At 54.6% G+C, this 27,342-nt stretch overlaps 1 protein-coding gene across 1 annotated transcript; it reads left to right on the forward strand.

Moving 5' to 3' along the window:
* On the forward strand, nucleotides 1–27,307 carry LAPTM5 (lysosomal protein transmembrane 5). The gene is made up of 8 exons (XM_026014451.2): nucleotides 1–562; nucleotides 17,059–17,152; nucleotides 17,854–17,930; nucleotides 19,548–19,679; nucleotides 20,341–20,463; nucleotides 22,720–22,815; nucleotides 24,600–24,692; nucleotides 25,966–27,307. The coding sequence occupies exons 1-8, from the start codon at nucleotides 476–478 to the stop codon at nucleotides 26,053–26,055; spliced, it is 792 nt and encodes a 263-aa protein (XP_025870236.1). The 5' UTR covers nucleotides 1–475; the 3' UTR covers nucleotides 26,056–27,307.
* Nucleotides 27,308–27,342: the final 35 nt, after the last annotated feature.

A 27,342-nucleotide genomic window follows, 5' to 3' on the forward strand; every position in this document is an offset into this window, starting at 1 on the left:
AGAACATGTAGGAGATGCTACACCAGAGCTACGCGTGCAGCCAGGCGCACCTGAGTTTGCATCCTGCCACCAGCACTGTATGATTTGGGGCGATTGCCTTGACTTCTCTGGACCTCTTTCTCTCTCTCTGGAAATGGGTTTGGTGGCGCTGCTTCCAGGAGTGATGGGAGCGTCCAGTAAGCAGGGCGTGTGAGTGTGCTCACCTACTAGACGGTAGGTCCTGAGGTGCAAGGACCTGCCTCCCTAGGACAGCCCCTCCCGGAGGGCGGAGGGCGGTGGCAGAGGGCCAGCTGTGTGGGGCTCGAGGCAGGCTGTGGCCCTTCCCGCTGCCCCGCCCCAGTGGTGACGACCGGGCCCCTGCCTGTCTGAGGGGCAGGAAGGAAGTGAGGAGGGCAGCCGGCAGCTTCCCCTTTTCTGCCCTGCTCCAGGCGCTGGGCTCTCCCCCTCAGTGCCTAGGAGCAGGGTCGGTGGCACCATGGCCCCCCGCACGGCTGCCGTCCGCCAGACCTGCTGCTGCTTTAACGTCCGCATCGCCACCACCGCCCTGGCCATCTACCATGTGGTGAGTGTGCGGGCAGGTGCGGGAGGCTGGGTGGGTGCGTGCGTGCGTGTGTAAGAGCAGGGCCCCGATCCGCTGCCGCCCGCCTCCACCCCCGCAGAGGGAGGCCCGCCACCCTCCGCCTCTCCGTGGGACCCTGGACAGATCCTCTCCCTGCCCGGGGCCTCAGTCTCCCCCTCGGTCAGGCTGGGAAGGGGGCCCTGCGGCCGCTGCTGCAGTGGGAGCAGGGCTGGGAGAAGGGTCCTCCTTTCCAGCCAACGGAACTCACCGTCTTCCCGAGGCTCAGTTTCAGCCTCTGTAAAATGGGGCAAAATGAGCAGCTACAAGGTTCGAATGGATCAGCAGCCGGGAACGTGCTGTGGAAGCCAGGAAGCTCTGGAGAGGCGTGGGCTGGGATTGTTGCCCGGGCGTGGAGTCAGGCCCTGCCCGGTGCAGGCTGCTTCTTTCCGTGGGGGGGCCTGGGCCGGGAGGAAGGTGGGAATCTCTCCCTTGTGCTCCTAGCAGGGAGGGACGGGCCAAATCCTCCGGGTTGACAGCTCTGCAGACCACTGCCTTCCCTCCACCAGAGAGGACTTGAGGTCCTGTGCCCAGGGGGAGGGTGGCTTGCCTGGTCCCACTCGGGGGCGGCCACCTGAGGAGAAGCAGCCTGGTGGTGGCTCCCCTTGGGAAGCTGGTGTGCACAGCCCCGGTGAGGAGCCCCTGTCTTCTTTTAATGCACAGTGACTCTGGCTGAGCCACAGCCCCCTGGGGCCAGAGGCTCCCTGCTCTGTTTCGGTGGGTAAGAGTCAGGGTCTCTGTTCAGTCCTTCCCAGACCCTCCACCACCACCGCACAACTCCCAGCCACACGGGCTGCCCTAGACCCAGACGCCTTCCTCCTACGGTGACTCAGGGCCTGTGGTTAACAGTTCTCTCATGAGCCTAGAAGGGCTTCCTCAAAATTAGCCTAAATCTGGCATTCTGTGGTGGGCTGCTGTAAACTGCTTCAGCCTGGCTGCATCTGCTTCCTGTCTCTGGGGGCCGGGCAGGCAGGGCTGAGGCCTTCAGAGGGGCGGTGCTGCTCAGTGGTCAGTGCACAGCCTTGGGATGCTCTCCTGCATGCAAATCCTGGCCTCACCACTTCCTAGCTGTGCAGCCTTGGGCCACTGACTTCACCTCTCTGAAACCCGGTTTCCTCGCGGAGCAGAAAAGTACCTCTCTGATAGGGTTATTGAGCTCCTATCTACAAGGCACAGAGGCAGCCCCTGACGCAGAGGAAATGTTTGTCACCAGTGTGCGTCAGACCCAGCGCCGGCTGCTGTGCCCCCCCCCCCCCCCCCCCCCCCGCTCCCAGAGTCAAGCTGTCAGACCCCAGAGTGCTGGTTTGGGGAGTTGCTCAGAGGTTGCCTCACCTACCTCCTGCCAGCACGAGAGGGATCCTGAGAGATGTGAATGGCACCTTGGCTGTCCCCACACTGAACCCGTAGGGCCCCTTCAAGCTCTGAGATTGTGGAATAGTCTCTGAAGGACAGTGAGGTATGCAGAGGGGTCCCTGTGGGAAGCGGGCCCCTGGGCCCTTACCCCAGCTCTGCCACTACCTGGCCCTGTGCCCCAGGATGACTTTCTCTTTTGGGTTTCAGTTTACCCTTTATAAAAATGACAGGTGGGGATGTGGACTGGCTCAGAGGTTTTTTTTCTTTTTTTTTTTTTTTTAGATTTTATTTATTTATTTACGAGACACACACACACAAACAGAGAGAGAGAGAGAGAGAGAGAGAGAGAAGCAGAGACACAGGCAGAGGTATATGCAGGCTCCTTGCAGGGAGCCCGATGCTGGACTCGATCCCAGGACCCCGGAATCATGACTTGAGCCAAAGGCAGACGTGCAACCACTGAGCCACCCAGGGGCCCTGGCTCAGAGGTTTCAAATGCCAACCTGTTTCCAGGCTAGATGGGTCACGCAAGTGAGTGGAGAGGGGCAGAGGGACCTGCACTGACCTGGGGGGCCCTGTCCTGGCTCTGTTCTGGCAGCTGGTCTCTGCTTCCGCTGATTATTGCCACAAAGGAATGTGGGTCTGAGCTGTTCTTCTGACATTTAGAGAGGCAGGAAACACAGGCTTTTATGTCATGTTTTCTGATGTTTCCATGTCGGTGAATGATTCAAGGTGAAAAAGAAATCCCTGTGCTGGCCAGGCCAAGTCCACAGGCAGGCTGCGGGGGCCTGGTGGCTGTCCTGCAAACCCCAAACTTTGTGACTCTTGAGGCTTCTTCTTGACTGCACTGTCTGAGGTCCTCACCTGTACATGGTAAAGCAACATCAGTGCCTGCCCACAGAGCTGGAGGAAAAGTGTGGGCAAGTGATCAGGGCAGCCTTTTGGAGTTCGTACCATTGGTGGAGGAGTAGAGTTTGGTTGTATGGATGGGGAGGAACAGGTGTGCAAAGTGTAGAGGCTGAGGGAAGGTGGCTTGTGTAGGGGACACTACACAGGCCAACCAGGATGCTTCAGCTTGGGGTGCAGGAGGTGGAAGGAGCTCAGAGTAACAAGCTGAAGAGTCTGGACCATCACTGTAGTGCACTCTTGATATCTGGGACTGGAAAATTCTTTGTCATGTGGACTGAACTGCACATTGTAGGATGTTTAGCAGCATCGTTGGCCTCTAACAAGGTGTTCATAGCTTCCCCGGGGTTGTGATAACCAAAACTACCTCCATAGGTTGCCAAGGGTCCCCTGGAGACAAAATCATTCCCAGTTGAGAGCCACTGTCAGTAATGTGAACCAGGGGGAACCATGGGACGTTCTAGAGCAGAAGGCATGGGAACAGAGGAGCCTGGAAACCGTTAAGACCAGCCCAGGCAGTCTTCTCTGAGGTCCTTGGTTGGTTCCAAGGGGGAATCAGCCTCTGGAGAAGGCTTTGCTCCTTCCCAGAAAGGGCAGGTGCCAGGGGGTTTCCCACGGCCCAGCAGTCAGGAGGCAGGTGTGCTGTCAGGGGCTCTACATCTGGATGGAAAAAGAGAAGCTGTTGTCCAGATGTGTTGATGGCCAGATTGTCATCATCTGGAGCCAGCCATGGATGACAGCTGCATACTGAGAGCTATTCGTGGACTTGGTGTCTCTGGGGAGGATTAAATTGGGTCTTTGGTGTCCAAAGACAGTGCTACACTTTATTGGTCATTGGGGACATTCTTATGGGAGGACCCTCCCATGTCCAAGGGCCAGAGGGCCTTCCTCAGGGTTCTGCTGGGCTTGTGTAGAGGGTTTGCTCAGTCATGGGTGATTTCTGACTCAAACTTGCATGTGTAGGAGGGTCAAATAGCTTTCTTAATTTGGCCTCTTTGGCTCTGGCTTGTCTGGGAACCCAAAGCACGTCCTAAGTCAATGGCAGGAGGTGGGGAGCCCCAGAAGAGCCTTTTGCCCAGAAATCTCTTTCTCCGTCATCTCCTCTCCAGGGTGCCTAGAATTGCATTAGAAATGCATCGTCCAGTGGCACCTGGGTGGCTCAGATGGTTGGGCGTCTGCCTTCAGCTCAGGTCATGATCTCAGGGTCCTGAAATGGAGCCCCACGTCTGTCCGGCTCCTCACTCAGCGGGGAGCCTGCTTCTCCCTCTGCCTCTCCCCCTGCTCATGTATCTCTCTGTCTCAACTGAATAAACAAAATCTTAAAAAAAAGAAATGCATTAATGATGAAAAGCTTATACCCACTTTAGGGCAAGGAGGGAAGGAGGCTAATGTTAGCTGTTTCTGGGTTCTAGGGTTGTGAAAGCTCTAATTTTTTTCTGCACTCCTATATTCTCTGTATTTGGTACCATGAGCATATACTAATTTTTTTTAAAGATATTTTTATTTATTTATTTGTTTGTTTGTTTCTTTAATTTTTTAGAGCCCCTGCAGGGGGAGGGTCAGAGGGAGAGGGAGAGAGACTCTCAAACTGACTCTGCCCTGAGATCACGACCTGAGCTGAAACCAAGAGTTGATCACTCAACCGACTGAGCCACCCAGGCGCTCCGAGCATGTACTACTTTTTAAAGTAAACTTAATTTTAGAATGGTTTTGGATTTACAGAATTATTGTGAAAACATAGTACAGAGTTCCTGTATGCTCTTCATCTGGTTTCCCCCCGGATTGGGAGTCGATGAGTCACAATCGATGAGTCCACATCAATAGCCTGACTCAAGCCCATGCTTTACTCAGACTTTCTCAGCTTTTCCCTAAACATCTTCCTCTGTCTCGAGATCCTATCCAGGATACCACGTTGCATTTAATCCTCATGCTTCCTTAGGTTCCTCTTGGCTGGGACAGTTTCTCAGATTTCCCCTCTTTGGGGTGACCTTGGCAGTTTTGAGGAGTACTGGTCATACATTTTGTCAAATATTCATCAAATGGGGCTTGTCTGGTGACTTTCTCTTGGATGGGTTTGGGTAAAGTGTTATTGGGAGGAGACTGCAGAGGTAAAGGGCCATCCTCAGCACATCATATCAAAGGTGTGGACTCCCCGACATGTCTTGTCACTGTTGATGGTAACCTTGATCACCTGGTGAAGGTCATGTTTGTCAGGTTTCTCCCCAATGCCCCCCCACCCCCATACTGTCCTTTCTGGAAGAAGGTCATTTAAGGAGTAGAGAGCTATTTCTTGAGGGCAGACAAGCTATAACATATTTGGGATATTTGGAATTTCTCATGGGAGATTTGTCTGTTCTCATTTGTTATAAAACTAAATGATTTATTTATACCAGTAGAAACTCATGGATATTTATTTCATAGTTTGGGTTCTAATTCAATGCTACTTTCTTTATTGATTGTTCTAGTATGCTACTTTTTTTTTAAGATTTTATTTATTTATTCATGAGACACACACACACACACACACACACACAGAGGCAGAGACACAGGCAGAGGGAGAAGCAGGCTCCATGCAGGGAGCCTGATGTGGGACTCGATCCCGGGTCTCCAGGATCACACCCTGGGCTGAAGGTAGTGCTAAACCGCTGAGCCACCTGGGGTGCCCAGTATGCTACTCTTTAAATTGGCAAAACCACAACAAAAAAGTAAAGCAACCTCCATTATTTAAAGGAGTCTGTCCTTAATGCAGATCAATTCTCCAACATACCTTCATTTTCTGTGCCAAGCCCAGGGCCAGGGTGTGGGCCTGACACGTCAGAGTCTGTGCCTTCATCGGCTCAGGCTTTGAGTGACAGTGGTTAGGGTGGACAACAGTGCTGGCTGTCACAGGGGCACAGATGAGGGGTCTCAGCCCAGTCTGGGGTGGAGGGTGGGGATGCAGAAGCAGCTCTTGGAGGAGGTGGGCCGGTGTGCCAAGGATGAGCAGACATGTGCCTGGGGCTGCTGGGGAGGGAGCAGCTTGAGCAAAGCCTTGGGGTTGGGAGAGACCATGTGATGTTTGGAACACTGAGAAAGTTCACATTGCTGGGGTTTAGGGAGGGATGGCTGTGAGGTGTAGCAGAGGGAAGGCTGGACCGAGGTCCTCGTTTCTTTTAGGCCTCAGAGCTGAAAGGATGGATCTCTGCTTGGTCCAGTCCTCTCATTTTATGGATGAGAAAGCAGAGGGCCAGGAATGTTCCTGCCTTGCTCCAGGTCACAGGGAGGTAGGGCAGGGGGCTCCTTCTGGGTCGTTGCTACCAGCACAGATACGAGGAATGAGCCAGTGAGTGAACAAATGAATTTCTTACCTGGCCCATGCGCTGGGGTGGTCCGTCTGTCTGGGAGGCCCTTCCCTCACCCAGTCTTCATTTCTTCTTTATGGTCCAGCTCACAGGAAGCTTTCTCTTCCAGAAAACCCTCCTGATTTGTCCTTGTCAGACTACCAGGGGTGGGGGGTTCTTCGTTCTCCTCCATTTTGGGATTGACTGAAAGTCACAGCGCCGTCTCCATCACTGACCTATGATGTGATCCGGAGCAGGAAGGCACCTTTGCTGTCTGCACCTCAGTTTCCTTTTCTGTTAACTGAGGCTGGTAGTCTCTGCCTCAAGGGTGATTGCTTTGAGGTATTGAGCTGATATGGCCCTATCGGAGTGAGGAGCTGCTGGCTGGTGCCGAGTGGGCTGGGGGAGCAGAACCATACCTTTGAAAGCTCATGTGTTTGGGGCCTAAAAATAGGCCCCAACTGCCAGGTGGGGAAAGTCCCAGATGAAAGTCTGTTAGAACCTCTGCCTTCACGCCTGATGCCCCCATGTGGGGCAGAAAGGCTCTGGTCTGTGCCCTTCCTGAAGGTGTGAAGAGGCTGGTGGGGGTAGGGTGGCAGTTGTGGCCTCACTCCAGTGCCATGGCCCCGGGGCCCTCGTTGGAACTGAGTTATGGTCTTAATCTCTGGGATGTGCACCCCATCCTCTAACTTATAAAATGGTGGAGGCCCACACAGCTCCTTGAGGAGACCATGGGTGCCACCAGACCAAGTGGGGGCTGCACGCAGGGCCCTCTGGGGGCAAAGTGAAACATTTCTTGTGGCACCAGGCCTGGAGGGCTGAGTGATGGAGGTCTTCACCCTGGAGTGGGCAAGGAGAGGCCAGACGCCAGGCTGGGCCTTCTCTTCTCCCCACTTCCTGCTTTTCAGGCCCAAGGGAAGGGAAGGAAGGGGCTTCTGGGAATGGGATGTGGGTGGTGGTCCCAGCCTTCAGGAATCATTGGGGTTGAAGGGACCCACTGAGTCAGAGGGCCATGGTGAGGGGAGGCACCAGCTGAGAAGAGGGGGTCCCCCCTAGAGCAGGGTCTGGGGGCCCCTTGAGACTGGCCCCGGGCAGAGTCTGGATGGGCTGAGGCTTCTCTGTCAGCATCCTGACCCTGAACCTCCCTGGGAAGTGGGGCTTATAATATAAGCCCAGGCCAGCAGACCCAGAGCCAGGACCGTCATGGAGAAGGGGGCCACAGAAGCCCTAATGAGGCAGGAAGGTGAGCAAGAGGCTGCACAGGGGAGCCTGCTGACTCCCTGCCCTTCCAGGCCGCAGCCCTGCTGTGAGCCCAGGGCATCCCTCCCCACCCCAGCCTCAATTTCTTCCTGTGTCAAATGGGAGCTAGTGACCCTGAAGTGCAGGGTTATTCTGAGATTCACAGGAAACCAGGTGGAGACACACCCAGCACCTGATGAGCGCCCCACAAATGGCAACTAACACTGGAGCCCCCGTTTGGCAGGAGAAGAAAGAGGCTTGGGGAAGCCAGTCTGCTTTGCAGCCCATGGTGGATAAGGAACAGGAGCCTCGGGGTCCTGCTCATGGCCCAGACTGTGGCGGGGAGGGCACGCTTCTTGGCAGTGATGGGGGAGGGATCGACGGTAAGATCCCGGGGGACTGGCTGGTGGAAATGTGGAGCCCACAAGGAAAGACGCAGTTTCGATTTCACCCACAAAATGGGGAGAAGGTGGGAATAACAGAACTGGCCTGAGGTGAGGATGAAGGGATGTGGGCATCCCAAGGAGGCCCGGGCCTCTCCTGCGAGCCCAGTGGTTATAGTCATAGCCTTGGGGGAGGGTGGGGGGGGCTTCACTCTGAAGGTAAATAGGGAACTGATGGTTTGGGGGAATAGTATGGACACAGAGTTTATCCCCAGATACTCAGGAAGTAGAGGCTGATGGGGCTTTGGGCCAAGCGTGGAGAATGACTCCGAGCCTCCCAAAAGGGGCCTCTTATAAGGGAAAATTTGATGACCCTCCCCCCCTCCCCCAAACCCAACCACTGAATGGCGGAGGCCCCTGGGATTCACTGGGCCGGGGATTTCACCGAAAGGCTTGCCATGCTGTCTTCTTTCACGGGGGCAGGTCTGGAAGGGCAGAGGGCACATGCGGGGGTGGAGGGGGCTCTGAGGATGGTACCCCGGCTTGCCCAGACAGCCCAGGCCACTCCCCACGCAGTGCTACTGTCACGGCAGTTCTTACGCTACAAGGTGATAAACTGAGGCACGCACCATCTGATCCGTGTTCTCTGGAGCTCCCCGCCTTTGGACAGCCGTCCTTCTGCCTGGGGTGCTCTTTCTCCTGGCCCTGCCAGTCCTGAAGCCTCCTGCTCTGTGGACCCCCTGTTCCCCCATGTCTCCTATACCCCTCTACCAGTCCAGCCACACGGCAGCTGCCTTTTCCTGGGGGCCTCCTGGGTGCCTGGCACATGCATGACCCCCGGGACACAATCCCCAAGAGAAATGCTCGCAGTTTCCTGCATGGGGCTTACCCTCACTTTTGCTTTTGCTCCTGCCTTTCCCTCTGACACACTCTCCCCACTGCCCGTAGGACAAGAACTCTAAGACTCACTGCTTCTCAGAAGCCTTCCCAGAGCCCCATGTCCTGGGCCCCTGAACTCCCCATCTTTGCCCCCGTCTCAGGGCGGCTCCCCACTCCCAAGTCCTGGGGCCCCCATGGATCCTGTCTTCTGGCCACGAGGCCCAGAAGTCTGATTTATCTTTGTGATCTCCAGGGCCTGACGCATAGTAGGTGCCAGCTAATCTGTGTCTTATTTTACTTTTGCAAACCTTTCCTGGATGCGTAATTCACATATCACGAGTGTGCATCTTGATGAACTTTTACAAAGTGAACGCACCCGTGTAACCTCTCCCCGGCTTGAGAAATAGGACAAGACCAGACCCAGAGGCCCCTCCCTCATCGCCACTCTCACCCCACTGGCCTCCAACGTATGTTCTAGAACTAGGCAGGAATGAGATTACACAGCAGGTGCTCCTGTGTCTGGTTTCCTTCTCTCAACACTGTGAGCTTCCTCCGTGTTGCTGTGTGCAGCCACCCCCGCCCCCCGACCCCCCATCATCCTATTTCTTTTTTTTTTTTTTAAGATTTTATTTATTTATTCATGAGAGACACACACAGAGAGAGAGAGAGAGAGAGAGAGAGGCAGAGACACAGGCAGAGGGAGAAGCAGGCTCCCTGCAGGTAGCCCGATGTGGGACTCGATCCCCGGTCTCCAGGATCATGCCCTGGGCTGAAGGCGACGCTAAACCACTGAGCCACCCGGGGTTCCCCCATCATCCTATTTCATTGCAAGAATATACCACCATGTATTTGACTGTCCCTCTGTGGGAGGGTGGCTTCTGGCTTGAGGCTGTCACAAATAGAGTGGCCAGGGCCGTGGGGGCTTGTGGTTTGGTGTCCACACACAAGCACTTCTGCTGCTCAGTGGGTCTTTCCGAGTGGGTCTGTCTTTGGTAGCAGACACATGTCACCTCATCAGCTCCTCACGGCAGCCTCGAGAGGGGGTGGATGCTTCTCTCTGTTCTACAGATGAGGGAACTGAGGCACAGAGAGGTCAAGTGGCCAGGCGGAGGGGTCAGTGAATAGTGCAGGGGGCAGGGGTGGAGGGAAGGGCAGCAGGGCAGCAGCCTTAGCGGGGAGCCGGCTCTGGGGCCAGGCAGGGGCCGCAGCTGGGCTCGGGCTCCGGGAGGGCCCTGCAGACACTATCTGAGGCTGGTTGGGGCAGTGACTGGGGAGATAGTGCTGGGGGGGTAACGGCCCCCACCCAGTTGTCTAGATAAGCCTCCACAGGAAGTATGGGGTGGCGGGGGAGAGGGTGGGGGAGGAGAGCTTCCTCTTGACGCTGATGCATCTGGTTGTCTTCTCCCACCCTCCTGCCAGACAAGCCAGGGGCCCCCAGGGAAAACAGAGTGGGCGGGTTGGGCGGGTGGGCTTCAGTGAGGCTGTGATGACACCAATGTCACCGCCTCTGGTGGTGATAATGATTTAAGTGCACAGCAGCCCTTCCTTGAGCCCCTAGGTCCCTGGAGTCGGAGGACACACGGTCAGGGTGGAGCAGTCCTGAAAAGGGAGAGGGGCAGGAAGAGGTACCCACTTCCCATTTTGCAAACTGCATGATCTGCTGAGGAAGGGTTAAGGGCATGCCTGGGCCTGGCTCCCCGTGCAACCTCGGTCAAGTCACACCCAGGCTCCCCCACCACCCCTCGCTCTCCCCTGACATAAGTGAGGCGGGGGCGGGGGCGGGGGGGCAATCTGACTTCATAGATTTGCCAGGAGCAAATAAAGTGGAAGGCTAGGAAGGTGCCCTGCACCGGCTGGCGCCTAGCAGGTGCTCACCGCGGGAGGGGGGGTCTCAGTGAATGGTGCCCCCTGGCATCTCAGAGGGTGGAGTTCCTCCTGCCTGCTTCTGGGAAGTTGCATCCTGAGTCCGGGAGATCCGAGACAGTGGGCCCACCTTCCTGGGCTGGGAAGTGGTTTTGAGCCCCAGAATTGGGGATCTCGTGTCGCCAACCACCATCATCATGATCGTAGTCACCGTTCTCATATCAAGAGGTCACCACCCTCGTCAACATTAGCAACAATGAATGTCAAGGCCGAATTATGACTGCAGTCAATCGCCACTTCCCAGGGTGCCCACCAGGGTTCCGTCTATCACTGCCACCCCTGCCACAGCCGTGGTCACCTCTATGACGGCTGCCCATGTCATCGTAGCAGTCACCAGCATGCCAGAACCGGCGACACGACAGCCAGTGCCCACCTTGCAGCTCGGCCGTCACGGTCAGTCCCACCTGACCAGCATTTTGTCCACTACATTTGCCTGGAGGATCGCTGCCTCTACGGCCCGGGCCACATTCGGTGGCGGCCCCCTTCCTCCCACCCTCCCTGACTTTGCTACTTCTAGTTCAGCTCAAGCTGCTGGTGGTTCCTCAGAGCCACCAGGCAAACAGAAATTCTCCTGGCTTCCTGGCCACTTCCCCCCTTGCTGAGGTTAGGAAGGTTGTGTTTGTTATTGAGAAAGAAGGGAGGGGGTGGGGATGGGAATGGGAACTGAAACCAGGAAGAAGCAGAGGGAAGAGGTGCAAAAGGGGAATGGGGAGCAGGAGTGATGGGGAGGTGGGCTGAGTATGGTCAGCACTGATGTGGTCTTGTAGCCTGAGCCCTGGCTCGCTCTCAGGACTGAGGTTAATGCAGGCTCAGCAGCAGACCTCCTGCGTGGGCTTAGGCTGGCCACTGCGTCTCCCTGGGTCTCCCTTGGGCGCTGGTGATGTCCCGCCTCTCACGGAGAGGCACTCTGGCCCATGAGTTTCCTTGGGTCTGACCTGCCAGCCTTGGGGCCTCTGCATAGAGTGTTCCTTCTTCCTGGAATGCTTTTTGCTCTTCTCTGTTGGGAAACTCCTACTTAGCCCTTAAAACCCTGCTCAACCATCTCCTTTTGTGAAACCCTCCCCGAGTCTTCCAGATAGTGGTGATCACCCCCTCATCAGGGACCTATTGTCCTCTGCATGTCCCTTGTTGTGACTCTGAACACACTGGTAACCCATGGTTTCCCCCCGGGGACCATGACACCTGCAGACCAGGCCAGGGTCAGTGGCTTGTCTGCACGGGGCCTGGAGCCAATATGTGCTCCGAGAGTATTTATTGCATGAACGAACAGAAGGAGTGAATGAATACCTACACAGATTAGTGAACCCTCCCCAACGATGTTCATCTAAGGAGCACTTGCTGTATGCCTGGCTTTGTGCTAGCGTGTCATTTGACCTGACAGTGGCCCTTTGAGGCAGGTCTCTGGTAATTGTCCCCATTTCCCCAATGAGGAGACAGGCTCAGAGAGCTCAGTGGCTTGCTCAGGGGCATGGAGCTTGGGTTGGGCCTGGGATCCCCTGACCCAAACACCCTAGCTCTACTCCGCCCGACCTCACTGCTGAAGAGGGAAGGCCCTGGGAGATGCTGTACTGGGGGAGAGGAGGATGAGTGGCTGCTGCTGTCCCCCGGGCCCGTGGGAGCCCTGTCCTGTCCCAGGAGCTTGTGGGTCACGGTCCAGTCAGACCCTCAAAGCTCCAGGAGAAGTCAGCTCTCTGTCCAGGTGGGTACCGGCAGGGGTGGGGGTGGGGTGAGGGGCAGGTGAAGGCCAGGGGCCTGGGACAACTGGATGCTGGGGGCTCCAGGCCTCCCCCAGCATACCCTATAGGTAAGCCAGGTACCTTCCAGGAACTATAAAGGCTCTTGGTTAGGGACTTGGGTGGAGCAGTGAGGGCCTTCTGATGAGCAGGGTGCAGCTCCAGGTGGGCCATCCTGGGTGACCTGGGTGTGAGATGCCATAGTTTGCAGGAGTTCAATCATCCCAGTGACCCTGGATGCAAAAGGGGTGCCTCTCCTCATTGACCAGAGAAGGTAAACCGAGGGCAGGGCAGAACCAGGAACTGGCCAGTGTTACAGAGTGAGGCAGGTGGCAAGGAGGCCTCATGCCCCAGCTGCTGGCTCCTGAGCTGGGGGTATCCAAAGCTGCTGGGGAGGGAGGGCAGATGGTTGGCAAGACCCACTCAGCCCTGGGTGGAGCCCTGGGCCCTTGGGCCGAGAGCACCAGGGTTCAGATCCCTGCCGGGCCATGTGAGTTCTCCTCTCTGAGCCTCTGTTTTCTCATCTGTAAAATGGGGGAAAATGTTGCTTCTCTTGCAAGGTTTTGGGAGGCTGTGATGTAAGCTTGTGTGTGCAAGGTCTGAGCACACAGTAGGTACTCAACAAGTGTTAGTTCCTCTCCATCCCATCTCCTAGGGAACTGAGACTCCCATCTTCCTCCTGCAGATTAGGGGCCAGCAGAGGGCTGATTCTGAGTACTTTCAGGGAGCTGAGTACTTGCCTGGCTCTGAGCCTCAGGGCTATTCCTGCCTTCTATGGACCTGCAGGGTTCTCACCTGGCAAACGGGAAAAGAATTATCTCCTTCCCCTTACACAACTGTTGAGAAGGTAGAAATGGAGGAAACCCAGGGGGTTTTTACAAAAGGAGGACAACTTCTAGCACCTGCTGCTCTGGCACAAACTATGTGTGTGGGGGAAGGGGATGGTGCCCCTCTGACTCTGCTGGGGCGCCAGCTTGGGAGTGGCAAAGGCTTCAGGCAGAGGTAGGAGGTAGGAGGTTGGGAGGTGCTGAAAGGACTGGCTGGAATGAAATCTAGCGTCCATTGGCCTGGGCTTGAATCCTGGCCCTACACCTTACCAGCTGGAGACCAAGGACAAGTTACCGGACCTTTCTGAGCCTCACTTCACTCATCTGTGAAGTAGGGGTGGGGGTATTCAGAATAGTCCCTCCGCCAGGTTTGGAAAGATCATTGGAATGGAGTCAGGGTGTGCAAACGTCCCTCAGCTTCCCTCCCCTTCTCGGGGTCATAGGATATGGTCGGGGAGCTGGGAGGCCGTAGCTGGGATACTAATGGCACAATGGCAAAGCTACGAGAGATGTTAGGGGCCAGAATTGAGGGATTGGAGACAGCTGTGGGTAAGCATTAGTCTGTAAAGTGGGGTGATGCCCGAGGGGACCACTGGGACCTCAGGATGACAGTGATAGAATTTCCAAATTCTGGGGCAGCCTGGGTGGCTCAGCAGTTTAGCGCTGCCTTCAGCCCAAGGTGTGATCCTGGAGACCTGGGATCGAGTCCCACGTCGGGCTCCCTGCATGGAGCCTGCTTCTCCCTCTGCCTGTGTCTCTGCCTCTCTCTTTCTCTCTGTGTGTCTCTCATGAAAAAATAAATAAAATCTTAAAAAAAAAAAGAATTTCCAAATTCTTCAACTATATTTCCTATTAACTTCTGGACTTTGTGTGTATGTGTGTGTGTTTTACGATGTTCATGATAAGCTGAATGGTAGCACATGCATATAATTATGAAGTAAAGAACTGTAGAGGAGTGTGTTCGAAAGGTTTTACTGACATAGGGACATGATCAAAATACCTGCACCCTCTGGGGTGCAGGTTAGCAGGGGCTCTGAGATGTTTTGGGGGAGTGGGGTGGGTGCTAAGGTGCTAGGAGAGTGCTCTGAGATTGGGACTCTAGTCTCCACTCTGTCCCTAACTTGCTGTATGTCCTTGGGCAAGCCACCTAACCTCTCTGAGCTTATCAACCAAGCAGAGGGCGCTTATAAAATACATGGGCAGAGGCTCTTTCAAGCAACTGGAGGTTGGAATTGTCTGATTCTGAGCTTCGTTCCAGGTCTCAGACAACTCTGGATTCTTGGGACTTCCAGTCTTCTCTTGCCACACCTGGCCTGTCTAAGCCCATCCACCAGCACGTGTCTTACCTGTGCTCTGCTCGCACACCCCCAGGGGTGGGGAACTCACCCTCCCACAGGGTGCCCTGTCCTGTTCTGGATGCATCTGTCCTCTGCTTCCCTTTCTCCTTCCCTCATTAAAGGTGAAATTGGGAAGGGGAGGGGCTGGGGCCCCAGGCTTCAGGGGCTGAGGAAGCGGCTTTTCTCTCTTGGGTTGTTTCCTGTGGGTTTCAGCCACAGCCCCCACAGCATCAACCTTCCGCTCTGGGCTGCTCTCAACATTTTGGTGAAACAAAGCTGTTTTTGTTTCACCCTGCACCAGGTAGAGGGGGCAGCTAGAGTGAGCTCCATGTCCAACCCCCCACCCCACCCCCAGGGCCCTGCTCCAGTCTGGCTCTGCCACCGCATGCAAGCTCACATCAGTCAAATGCAGATTGGTTTGCTGAGCACCCCGGGCTCAGTGCTTTGCAAATATGGTGCAATTTATTCCTTACTCTATGCAGTGATTGCCAGTTTCCAGATGAGAAAACTCGGAGAGGTGAAATGAGTTGCCCAAGGTCACATACTGACTTGGATTCAAATCTATCTCTGTCTGACTCTGGAGCTCAGCTCTTTGTCACTCTTCTGTGTGGTCCCCTTCTGCCCCCCTGAACATAATGTAACATGGCAGGAGGACACACTGAGACCTACGTCTAGGAACGCCTGGGTGGCTCAGCAATTGAGCATCTCTGCCTTCGGCTCAGGGCGTGATCCTGGGATCTGGGATCGAGTCCCACACTGGGCTCCTTGCAGGAGGCCTACTTCTCCCTCTGCCTATGTCTCTGCCTCTCTCTCTGTCTCTCATGAATAAATAAATAAAATCTTAAAAAAAAAAAAAAATAGAGAGACCTGCGTCTAAGCTGAAAAAAACCCAATCAGCAAGCAGAAAATGATGTTGGTGTTTGGGTGCCTGCCAGTTAAGTGTGAGTTCTAGTGCAGGGCCACCCAGGAAGCCAATGTAAACTTCGGCCGTATTAATAGAGGTAGGGCATCCACTACAAGGAAGAAAATAGTCTTGTGATTCTCAGTACAGGCAGATGGTGCCTGGAGAACTCTGTGTAGCGGTGGGGGAAGGGAAGGAGGCTTGTTGCAGGGACATGGACACACAGAAGACCGCGAGTTCCTGTGGCTGGAAGTATTTAAATAGAGGCTGCTTGGCACAAGAGTCCTGTGTTGGATGGCAGAGGGCACAGGCAAGGTGACCTCCAAGGCCTTTTTTTTTTTTTTTAAGATTTTATTTATTTATTTGAGAGCAAGAGAGAGAGAGAGAGAGAGAGAGAGAGAGGGAGGGCAGAGGGAGATGGATAAGCAGAGTCCCCCTTGAGCAGGGAGCCCTACATGGGCCTGAATCTTGGACCCTGGAATCATGACCTGAGCTGAAGGCAGACGCTGAACCTACTGAGCCACCGAAGCGTCCCTCCAAGGGGGCTGCAGTTTTGTGGCTGGACTTCAGCCATCACCAGGGCCACAACACTCGGACCCATCAGATTTGGATGGGGCTCATTCATTTGTCCGCCCACCCCGTCCCTCCATCCACCCATCCATCCTCTACTACAGTAGCTGGAGCGGTGAACGAGAGGCTTAAGCCTTCCCTGCCTGGAACCTACAATCCAATGGGGGTAACAGCAATCATAATAGCGAGCCTTGGTGCTTTAAGTGAGTTATTCCATCTGGCCACAGTACTGCTCTGCATGCGAAGCAGGTATTAGGATCTGCATTTTGCAGATGGAGAAATGGAGGGGCCGTGGGGGATGGGATTGACAGGGCTCCCTGGGGAGTCACGGATCAGTTGCTGCTATGTTGATAATTCTAAGAACCTGGAGCTCTGTGATGCTCAGATGCTGTGATTAAGATCCCATGATGGGGATCCCTGGGTGGCGCAGCGGTTTGGCGCCTGCCTTTGGCCCAGGGCACGATCCTGGAGACCCGGGATCGAATCCCACATCGCTCCCGGTACATGGAGCCTGCTTCTCCCTCTGCCTGTGTCTCTGCCTCTCTCTCTCTCTCTCTCTCTCTGTGACTATCATAAATAAATAAATAAAAATATTAAAAAAAAAAAAGATCCCATGATGCCCAGAGCCTGTTGTTGTAAAAGGGGGTGCTGAAGAGGGGCCCAGTCACTGGTGGAGGAGCCCTCAGGGCCGCCCCACCCCCAACTTTGACCTTCAGTAGTCACAGTTATGGTTTTAGAGAGAATCAGGTGTGGTTCTAAGTGCACTTTCTCCTCATAATAACCCTCTTAAGTAGCTCCAGGCACTATCCTCATCATACAGATGGGAAAACTGAGGCACAGAGAGGCCGAGCAACTTGCCCAAGCTCACACAGGTGGGAAAGGAAGAAGGAGCTTGAGCTGTCTATCTGTACAGGCCACACTTTATACCCAGGAGCCCCATGGACCCCGCCTGCCGGCCTTCCATCTCCTCCAGGAGCCTCCCCACAGGCCCCCACTCTGGACTGCCCGCCACCAGGGGTGGGAGGTGGCAGGGTGGAGCTGTGAACTGACCCACGGTCTGTCTGCCTCCAGATCATGAGTGTGTTGCTGTTCACCGAGCACTTAGTGGAGGTGGTTCATGGCAAGGCCTCCTGCAAGGTCTGGCGGACGGGCTACCTCAGGCTCGGTAGGTCCAGGGAACTCCGGAGCGGGAGGGGCAGGTGCAAGGAGGGGCAGGTGCAAGGAAGGTGTGGGGAAGGGCAGGTTGGGGAGGAGCGGGTGAGAGGAGGGGCCCTGGCTGTGGGCAGACTAGCTGAGGTCTGACGCCCCACCTCTTCCTTCTGAGCCTCAGGCATTTCATCTGCAAATGGAGACCTGTCCCCACCCTAGTATCTAGGTGTGAGAGCAGACAGGAAGGTGCTTTGTCAATCTGGCCGGCCTGGGAAGGTGACAGCAGGACTCTCCTGCTCACATCTGTCTGTGGCTGCCCACCACCCTGGAATAAAACAGAAACTCCCACCGTGGCATCCAGCCCCTGCCGACCTCTGGCTGCGGGTCCCAGCACCCCCTTGAGCTCCCTGCTCCCGATGGGCTGACCACAGCAAGCTCAGCTGCCTGGGCTCCTGGTCACTCAGCTCACAGGCTGGCCTCCCCCTGGCTAGAGCAGCCCGGGGTCACCCTCTCACCCTGCAGCCGGGTTACCCGAAATGTTGTGTTTGCTGTCTCTGTGGTCCCCCAGGGCTGAGAACTGCAGGAGGGCAGGGTCTGGGCTGGCTTGCTCACTGTCACGGCCTCCACACCAGTGATTCCCAAAATGTGGTCCTCGGAACCCGCATGGGTGTCCTGGGGGCACCTTCGGGTCCCTCACTACTGTCCCTTGCCTTTCAGCCAACCTGATCTCCAGCTTCCTGCTCATCATCATGCTCTTTGTCATCAGCTTGAGCCTGCTCATCGGAGTGGTCAAGGTGAGGGCTTGGTTGGGGTCCGGGAGGTTCTGGGGGCTGGCCAGGAGCCTCAGCTATCCTCCTGCCCCCTTCCTATTCACACCCACTGGGTGAACAGCACTGACAAGAGGGTGGGAGGTGGGTGCTTTGGGAGACCCCACCTGTGCCCCAGGGATCTTCATGCTTGAGGACAGTTTGGGAAGCCTTATTTCCACACCAGCCATCTGGGGCTGGAGGCTCTGGCTCCCCGCTGACACGCACCCTCCAGGGTGGGGGCGCGCACACAGATACTTTGGTCATACTAGCTGCTAACCTTCATGCTTGGAAGCTGCAAATGCAAGAAGCAGGGAATTTTGGTAGAGAAAAGAGGAAGGGTCATTCTGAGATGTGGGGAGGTGAAAAAACAGTGGGTTTTGTAATCAGTGAGAGGAACCAGAGCAGAGAGAGCAGGGGGGGCGGGTAGACTCTTGTGGCTCAGTTCCACCCAGCTAGCTGGGGAGGGAGGAAGGGAGGGAGGGAGGGAGAGAGAGAGAGAGAGAGAGAGAGAGAGAGAGAGAGAGAGGGAGGCTGTAGCTCAGTCTTCTTCGAAGAGGAACCGGTCTGTCCCTTATCCCCCAGGGGGCAGGAAGCCAGGGCCTCACTGCACAGCCACCAAAGCAGGACCCAGCAAGAGTGGCCTCTTCCAGGGAGCCTGTGGCCTGGCAATCACTGGCCAGGAGACTGGTGCAAGGAAGGATCAGGGGCTGCTTTGGAACGCCTTCACCTTGGCTGCACCCCCCCTCATCACTCCCTTAGCTAACAGCACCCTTTCGAAACTCTGTACCCCAGAGAGTGACTTTACCTTGTACAAGGTGGGTCCTGGATTATTGTGCAGAGATGCACATGGTCCAGCTAGAAAAGTGGACTGGGTGGTCCAGAAGGCCCTGAGATTGAGTCTGGGCTCTTCTGGCTGCCTCCTGAGTGATTTTAGACAGCCACATGAGAAACCACAAAACCACCCCTTCTGTGATTTTGTCCCCAGTGGCGAGTTCATGTGCCTTCATACTGGTCACAGTAGTCACTTGCTTTAAGTTGAAGGAGAGGGACTTCAGCCTCAGCCACCCAGGGCCTCTGACCATGACCACACACCCCAAGAGTGGCCCCCACAGAGAAGGGTCCCACCATTGCAGCAGTGTGGGCTTCCCCTGCCACCATCGGATCTTTGCTCATGTTGGCCCTTCTGCCTCCAATGCGCTCTCCGTTTCCCCCATGGTTCTCACCAGATCTAGCCTCAGGGTCCCCACCTCTTGGAAGTCCTCTCTGATGTAAAATGGACACAAAGCCCCTCCTGGTGGGGTTCATCAGAACAAGCAGGGTCAGAGTCGGCTCCCGGTGGCTCTGGATCTCTGTAGATGGGGACCCTTGCTCGTGTGTCCTGGGACACCAAGACGCCTGGCCCTCAAGGCCTGGGTTTTACCTCCTCCCCATCCCAGAACCTCAGTCAGAGGAAGGTGCATGGGTCCACCTGAAGCTAAGGCAGGAGGGGGTGACAGGAGAGAGCCGTGTTACCTGGGTAGGGACAGGAGCTGCAGGTGCGGGGGAGCGCACGGGGCATCAGTCTCTGGCAGACTGCCTGACAGTGCTGGGCCTGTCTTCCAGAACCGGGAGAAGTACCTGCTGCCCTTCCTGTCTCTGCAAATCATGGACTTCCTGCTGTGTCTGCTCACCCTGCTGGGCTCCTACATCGAGCTGCCCGCCTACCTCAAGTTTGCCTCCCGGAGCAGCCGGGTGGTGAGTACGCAGCCCCATCCCACGTCCCATAGTCGGCTCAGCCTGGGGAGGGGGCAGGGGCTCAGGCTGGTGTGGTGGTGCCCTGGGGCCCTCCCGGGCTGATGAGCCCGAACCCATCCAATCACCTCAAGTTCCTTTGTCTGTAAGATGCACCTGCGAGGGCTGCCACCCGTGTGGGCTACGGGCATTAAGTGAGGAAAGGTTGCCCTCTGAGGGCCCAGTGATGCCCCTGTGGGTCAGGGCCTTGTGGGCACTATATCACAGGGAAGGGGGCATGTGCGCCTCAGTCTCCAGCCTCTGCTTTGTCCCTGTTTTGTCACCACGTTGAAGGAAGGAAGATACAGTCGGTTAAAGCCAACAATGAGCATCCACGGGGCGGATGCCAGTGACGGAGCTGCAAAGCCCTGACTCTCCCTAACTGTTGCCCTGGAAGTTAGGGAGTGGCTGGCCCCAGGCTGGGCATCGGGAGACCCTGGGCAGAGGCCAGGTCCTGCCAGCCAGGGCGGGAATGTCCAAGAAGCGGGCATCCGTTCCTTTCTGGGTCCTGTGGGCTGGAGAGTCCCCGGTGTCTCTGGCTGATGGCCTCTCGAACAGCACCGGGACCTCCAGCTTAGGGCTTCATTGCTGGTTTGTCTCCTTCCTCCTGCCTTTGCGCCCCAAGGGTCCCTCCAAGGTCCCACTGATGACCTTGCAGCTGCTGGATTTCTGTCTGAGCATCCTGACCCTCTGCAGCTCCTACATGGAAGTGCCCACCTATCTCAACTTCAAGGCCATGAACCACATGGTGAGTCTGGGCCAGGGGCCCGCCCCCATCACTGGCTGTGTGGCCGTGAGCGAGCTGTGTCCCTTGTCTGTGCCTCCATGCTTAGGTTCCCTAGAGATGGAGCCCAGGAGGAGGATGCTTGTGCTAGTGATTGGTTGCCAGAGAGCTCCCAGATAGACACTTGAGGAGGACTGGGGACAGCATGGGGCGGGACAAAGGGAAGGAGCTGGGCAGGCGTGTGACCTTAGGGGTGGCCCTGCCCCATCCTACAGGGAGCCCTGCTGTGTGAATTCCATCACAAAAATAATACTCGTTTTTTATGCTTGGAGAGAGGGGCACTCAACACCTCTCAGTATGGCCCCACGGCTTCTCTGCACAGTTTTAGGGCACTACTCAATATAAGTAAAGAGGACCAGACGACTTCTTCAGGTCCTCTACATCCTTTGATCGATGACAAAACAGCCTGGTCTTTATAAAGATATGTCCTCAGATTTTTGCGGATCTCCACATTAATACCACTACAGTATGTCATTATCCCTCCCTTCCCAAATATGGCATAATTTTACCAGAGTAACCACACACACAATACATGAGAAGCTACAAAAACATTCAGAAATGACAGGCTGCGTAACTCCCAGGCTCACTTGTTGCCTACACGACTTGTTCCCACACATCAGCGTTGCAAAATAATGTAACACTTCAGATAGAGCCTTTTAAAAAGTAAATTTTACTTTTTAATTTAAATTCAACTAATTAACATGTAGTGTATTATTGGTTTCAGAGGTAGAAGTCCGTGATTCATCAGGCTTATATAACACCCAGTGCTCGTTCCATCACGTGCCCTCTGTAATGTCCATCACCCAGATACCCCATCCCTCCGACCCCCTCTGCTCCAGGGACCTTCAGTTTGTTTCCTATGATGAAGAGTCTCTTATGGTTTGTCTCCCTCTCTGATTTCGTCTTGTTTCATTTTTCCCCTCCCTCTCCTATGATCCTCTGTTTTGCTTCTTAAATTCCACATAGGAGTGAGATTATCTGATAATTGTCTTCCTCTGATTGACTTATCTTGCTTAGCATAACAGCCTTTACTTCCATCCACGTCATTGCAAGTGGCAAGGTTTCATTTTTTTTTAATGGCTGAGTAGTATTCCGTTGTATGTATATGCACCACGTCTTTATCCATTCATCTGTCTACGGACATCTGGGCCAGATAGAGCCTTTTGCATCGTCTTTTATATAATCCCATTTGTTTGGTTTAATGTTGGATTTAGCATGTCACTCCAAAGTGTGCATAAGCATAACAGAAACTAAACACAACCCACCATCTCATTCTCAACATTAGAAATGATTATGGCAGGAACGCCTGGGTGGCTCAGCGGTTGAGTGTCTGCCTTCAGCCCAGGGCGTGGTCCTGGAGACCCGGGATCGAGTCCCACATCGGGCTCCCTGCATGGAACCTGCTTCTCCCTCTGCCTGTGTCTCTGCCCCTCTCTCTGTGTCTCCCATGAATAAATAAATAAAATCTCAAAAATGAAAAGAAAGAAATGATTGTGGCAGTATAGTCAAGATTTTGTGAAGTTCATATCAGTTCTATACATATTCTTAAGGCATGATGAGATTCTTGAATCAATGAAATATCAGAGTTGAAGAAATTAAGGATGTCCACGATAAACACACACACACACACACACTGAAATAAACAAACATAAATGAATACTTTCTCTAAGGAAAAAAAAAAAGAATAATATTCGTTTCTTACAGTCAAAAGTAGTGACTTGAAATGGTAAACAGTCGCTGTCTCACACTGTTTCTGAGGACCAGGGATTTAGGAGTGGCTCAGCTGGGTCATTCACACTCAGCACCTCTCATGAGGTCTCCCCAGAAATGGGGATGGGGCTGCGGATGCCCAAGGGCTTGACTAGGTCTGGAGGGTCCACTCCCGCCATGTCTTGCTGGCACAGCGGGGGTGTGCATCCCAGGCATGTCAGTCCTGGGTGGTTCCGTCAATGAGCCTCGCCTCTGGAGAAGGCCCCACTGCAGCCGGGGGTGGGGGCTCCAGCCAAGCAAGGGCCAGCTGGGTGGGCATCTGCTGGACCTGCTTCCCTCGGTGTGCTCGCCCATTGCAGGTGGCCGATGGCAGGTAGCGCCTGCCTCTAGGGTGGTGGCAGGGATCAACGGGGACAGCGGTTGTGCCACGCCACGTCTTCCTCCACGTGTGGACGCTGGAGGAGTTCCTTGGGGGGAGAGGCACTAACTTGGCTCCTGAATCTGTTGCAGAATTACATCCCCAGCCAGGAGGGTGTGGCTCACAGCCAGTTCATCAAGATGATGATCATCTTCTCCATTGCCTTCATCACTGTCCTCATCCTGAAGGTGAGGGTCCCCCGAACACGGCTCTGGGAAGGGTGGGGAGCCCGTGCTGCCCAGGCCCCCCTGACACCAGACTGTCAGGAGGCAGGGGTGTCACCAGCTGTCTCCCACTGATGCCCTCCCTGCTCTTGACTCCTTACTCCACCCCCCCACCCCAAACCAGCTCCTTGGACACCACTTGGGATCCTTGGGATGAAGGAGGGGATCTGTGAAGACCATCAGCATCCAGGTGTCAGGGACTTAAGATATAACCCAGAGAGACCCTGATCCAGGGAAGGAGGAGAGATTCAGAGAGTTTTGGATGTGAGTCCCAGTTCTCCCCTTGCTAGCTATGAGGTTTCCTTTCAAGCCATTTCTCTCTGGGCCTTGGGTCTCATCTGTGAAAGGGACAGAATGAATATTGCTTTGCCCTTCTCACAGTTTTATATGATTCAGGCACCAACATGTAGATGGCTCCTGAGGTCATATTATTAGAGGTTTGCTCATGTGGAGGAGGGAGGGGAATGGTTTTATTCTTCTCTGAGGTGGTCAGGCCCAGAAGATAGAGTCCCACTTCAGGTCCCCATTCTAAGAGAGATATGACAGACTGGAGTGTGTTGATAGCAGCACAACCAGGAGGGTGAGAAGGTTAGAACACTCTGCCATCTGAGGGAGTCAAGGAAACGAGGGCAATTCAGCTTGGAAAGAGGAGACACGATGGCTATCTCCAAGTACCGGAAAGACCCCCATGGGGATTCTAGAGGCCAGAACTAAAGCCAGAGTCCCAAAGCCCAGGGGAGCCTGATGTCGACTCAACAGAAGGGCTTTCAAGAATGTTCTTTTCTAATTGTGAAAGTAACGTAGGGTCACTGTAGAAATTTGGAAACAACAGAAGACCAGAAGGAAGGCAATCAGCTCACCATGCACCGCCACTCAGCGCCCCTGATATCTGAGCGCATTTCCCCCCAGTCTTTCTGTGTGTGTGGGTGTAACCGGCTGTCACTGCCTCCTTCTACTGGGGACCCCGAGCAGCCTCTGCCATCGCCTAATGCCATCCTGGAAACGGAGCTTCACTCCTCTGAGCCTTCCCTCAGAGGACGGACCTAGCACCATCCTCTTCAGCAAAGGGCAATGAGAACTTTCCTGAAGGCTTAGGGGAACCAGCGCGGGTTGGCATCATACACGGTCCTGGACAGTGACTCCCCAAGGCCCACGGCACACTCTGTCTCTCCCGCCTCCAGTTCTTTATCCCCCTTGAAGGGGACTTCTCTCTGTGTTCCTCACTCGCCTCACTGGCCACCGTTCTCACCTGCTTCCTACTTCATTCTTTTAACATTCATTTTATTTATTCCTGCCGCCTCTAAGTCCCCACCATGGGGTTCCATGAAACAAGAAGACTTCCAGAAGGCAGGACCCACCTCCTTCCTTAGGAGGCAGTTTGGGGGCAGAGAGAGACCCATTGGCTATTGTTCCTTGAACAAGTCCTGGGGGCTTCATTCCTGGCCTTGGAAGTCCCGGCAGTGCCCTTCCATCAATCGCTAAGAGAAAGCAGTTGCTTACATCACTTGCCATCTCAGGAGGTAGTGAGCTTCCAGCCTCAGGGGGCAGAGAAGAATGGTTTGCAGGGCCGTTGCCCCCAAAGCCCCCTTCTGTGCTAGGTCTGTAGGGCAGTGGAAAGAGCAATATTCAGAACCTGGGGCTGGCAGGTGAGGTACCCCTCATCCAGGAAGTGCCCAGCATCTGTCCCAGGCATGCTGGGGCAGTGGGAACGGTCAACGAAGCATAGTCTGACCTGGGTCTTTTTGCAGGTCTACATGTTCAAGTGCGTGTGGAGATGCTACAAACTCATGAAGTACATGAACTCAGCTGAGGAGAATAGCAGCTCCAAGATGCTACCGAAGGTGAGCCTGGGGATGGGGAGGGCCAAGCCCCAGCCCTGCCACTCACCCCATCACCTGAGGCAGGTGACTCTCCTTCCCTGGGTTTCGGTTTCTCCACTTGTGAGATGATTGGGCCAGAAGAAATGTGAAGGTCTCTTTCGGCTCTGATAGTCTAGGCTTCTGTTCTTTCATTCATGCATTCCACATTTTTTGCCTCTTACTCTTTGTTGGCCTAGTCTCCAACCCTGGGAGTGCAGAGAAAACTGAGATGTCACCGTGTCCTAGGGGAGGGTAGAGCCCAGAGTGAATCCAGACACAGAGATTGGACTGCAATGTAGTGTGAAGCATGGGGGAAAATGGGAACACAGAGGAGGTACCTGGCCTCCTCTGGGGTATCAGGGAAGACTTCCTGGAATGGGTGACACTTGACCAAATGTCAAACTGTCAGCTGATGCAAGTTAGCTGGGAAAGGGGAAAGGGCCTTCTAGGCAGAGGGATGAGGTGCACTTAGAAGCAGCTCGTTGGAGACATGATGGGAAGAGTGTAGCTGGTTTACATTTCCCCTGTCACTTTCCTCATCTATAAAATGGGGATTGTATTAGTGGAGACTCTTTTGTTTGCAAGTGGCAGAAGCCCAACTCAATCTGACTTACATGGAAAAAGGAAATTTATTTGCTCCCAGAACTTCAAAGTCCAATGGAGGTCTGGCTCGTGGAGGCTGGCTGAGTTGTGACACCTGGATGTGATCTCATCCTCTCCGTCTCTTGATTCTGCTTTGTTGGGTCCATTTTCAAGCAGCCTTTTCCTCATGGTGGCAAAATGGCTGCCAAAACCCCCAGGTTGACATCCTACCCTCTCCACAACCCCAGGAGCATGTCTGATGGACCACCTGGGGTCACTAACAAATCCCAAACCAATGATGTTAGCCAGGGAGGATGAAATTCTACTTTGAATGGCCATACTCAAGTCGCCTGTCCCACCCCCGACCCGAGGGGTGAGACCAATTCTGAAAGCACGTGGACTGAGAAGGTTTTCCCAGGGAAAATGGTGCATTGTCAACACGACAAGGGTGCTTGAAGCCTGACAGGCAGAGATGAGTCTGTCCCCTATAGGAATAGACACTGCCCCTGTCTCGTGCATGCCGTGTCTAGCATAGGAAGTACCCAAGGTGTGCTGGTCCTCACCATCAACCATTTTGCCGGAGGTGGGGGTTGGATGGAGCCCCTTGGCTCCACATTGGGATCCTGGTTCCTTCCGGCCCGGTCCTTAGCCCCCATGTCTCTGTCGCTCCTAGGTGGTCCTGCCATCCTACGAGGAAGCCCTGTCTCTGCCATACAAGACTCCGGATGGGGGCCCAGCCCCACCCCCCTACTCAGAGGTGTGACGCCCACCAGGCCCCGGCCCTGGTGCTGTGAGGGGCGGAGCTGTCTCACCATCCGCTTCTCTGCTTTGGTGGCCGCCTCAGCTTGGGTGACCCACCCAGCTGACTTCAGGACAATCTGCTTGTGTCCCCCTCGCTGGCCTGCTTTTCCCGTGGGGCCTGGGAGATGCTCACAACTGGGTCAACTTCAGTCTGAAAGACTCCTTGAGTCTCTCGGAAATTTGGTCCAACAGGCCTCGGCTTATTTTTGATAGGCCCCAACACTTGTTCAAACCATTCATCGTCCTGAATTCAGTGAGTTTGCTGAAACCACTTCAACGTGACCAGTTTAACTGCGTGGCTGACAAATGAAAAGCACCCTTCTCGGTGCAGGGAAACTAGCTGGGTCAGACAGCCACAGTCCATCGCATTGGTTTTTAGACCGTTGTCTGTTCACACGGCAACGCAGCCAAGTCATCATGCCTTGGTCCTCCCCGCCAGACACATCTGTGCGATTTCTTCAGATTGCTTGTTTCTACAATTATGGAGAGCCAACCACCAGTCGATTCAAACCAGGGGTAAAATTCAATAACAACAATAAAAATCAAATTAGTCCCAAACCGTTCCCTTCAATCTAATCCAATAACTGGCTGCCCACTAAGGTCAATTCAGTACTTCTGAGGGGCTGAGTAATTGTTAGTTCGAACGAAAATTCAGGCAGTTGCCAAACGCCATCCAAGTGCTACTTCCAGGAAATAACAGTTGTTACAATCACCGAACTGTCCTGACCAACACACAATTGTTTTGCTGAAGACAGACGATCGTCACCAACAACAGCCGCATGTAATCAGTGTAGTGGCGCAGCAGTGGGATCCGTGACGAGGGTGGCGTCAGGCGAGGCTGTCTCCGGCAGCAAGCTGGCGGGCCATTCCGCAGGGTGGCCCATCTGTTGCCAATTTGGGCAGAGGCAACTCTGATCTGCCCAATGCTTGTGCTTATGCAGAAATTTAGCCCTGACATCGGGCAGGTCCGATTGCTGGACTAAATCCACATGTCAGTTCAGTCAAAGCAGGCAAACTCTTTGTGGGCACAGACCCCGCCAGGGGGGCTTGTTTCGGTGGTGGCAGAAGGGAAGATAGGTCCTCTGGGATCTGGGAGTGGGGGTTCAGAAGGAGAGGGCTGTGTAAGAGGCTCCCCACCGGCACCCCTTTGTTTAATTGCTTTGTGTGTGATGGGGAAGAAGGTTCAATAAAGCAGCGCCACGCTTCTCTTTGGCTACTGTGGTTCTTTTTTTTTCTTTTTAAAAAAAAT

This window comes from Vulpes vulpes, chromosome 2 (assembly GCF_048418805.1).
Source record: "Vulpes vulpes isolate BD-2025 chromosome 2, VulVul3, whole genome shotgun sequence".
In the NCBI taxonomy this organism is placed as follows: domain Eukaryota; kingdom Metazoa; phylum Chordata; class Mammalia; order Carnivora; family Canidae; genus Vulpes; species Vulpes vulpes.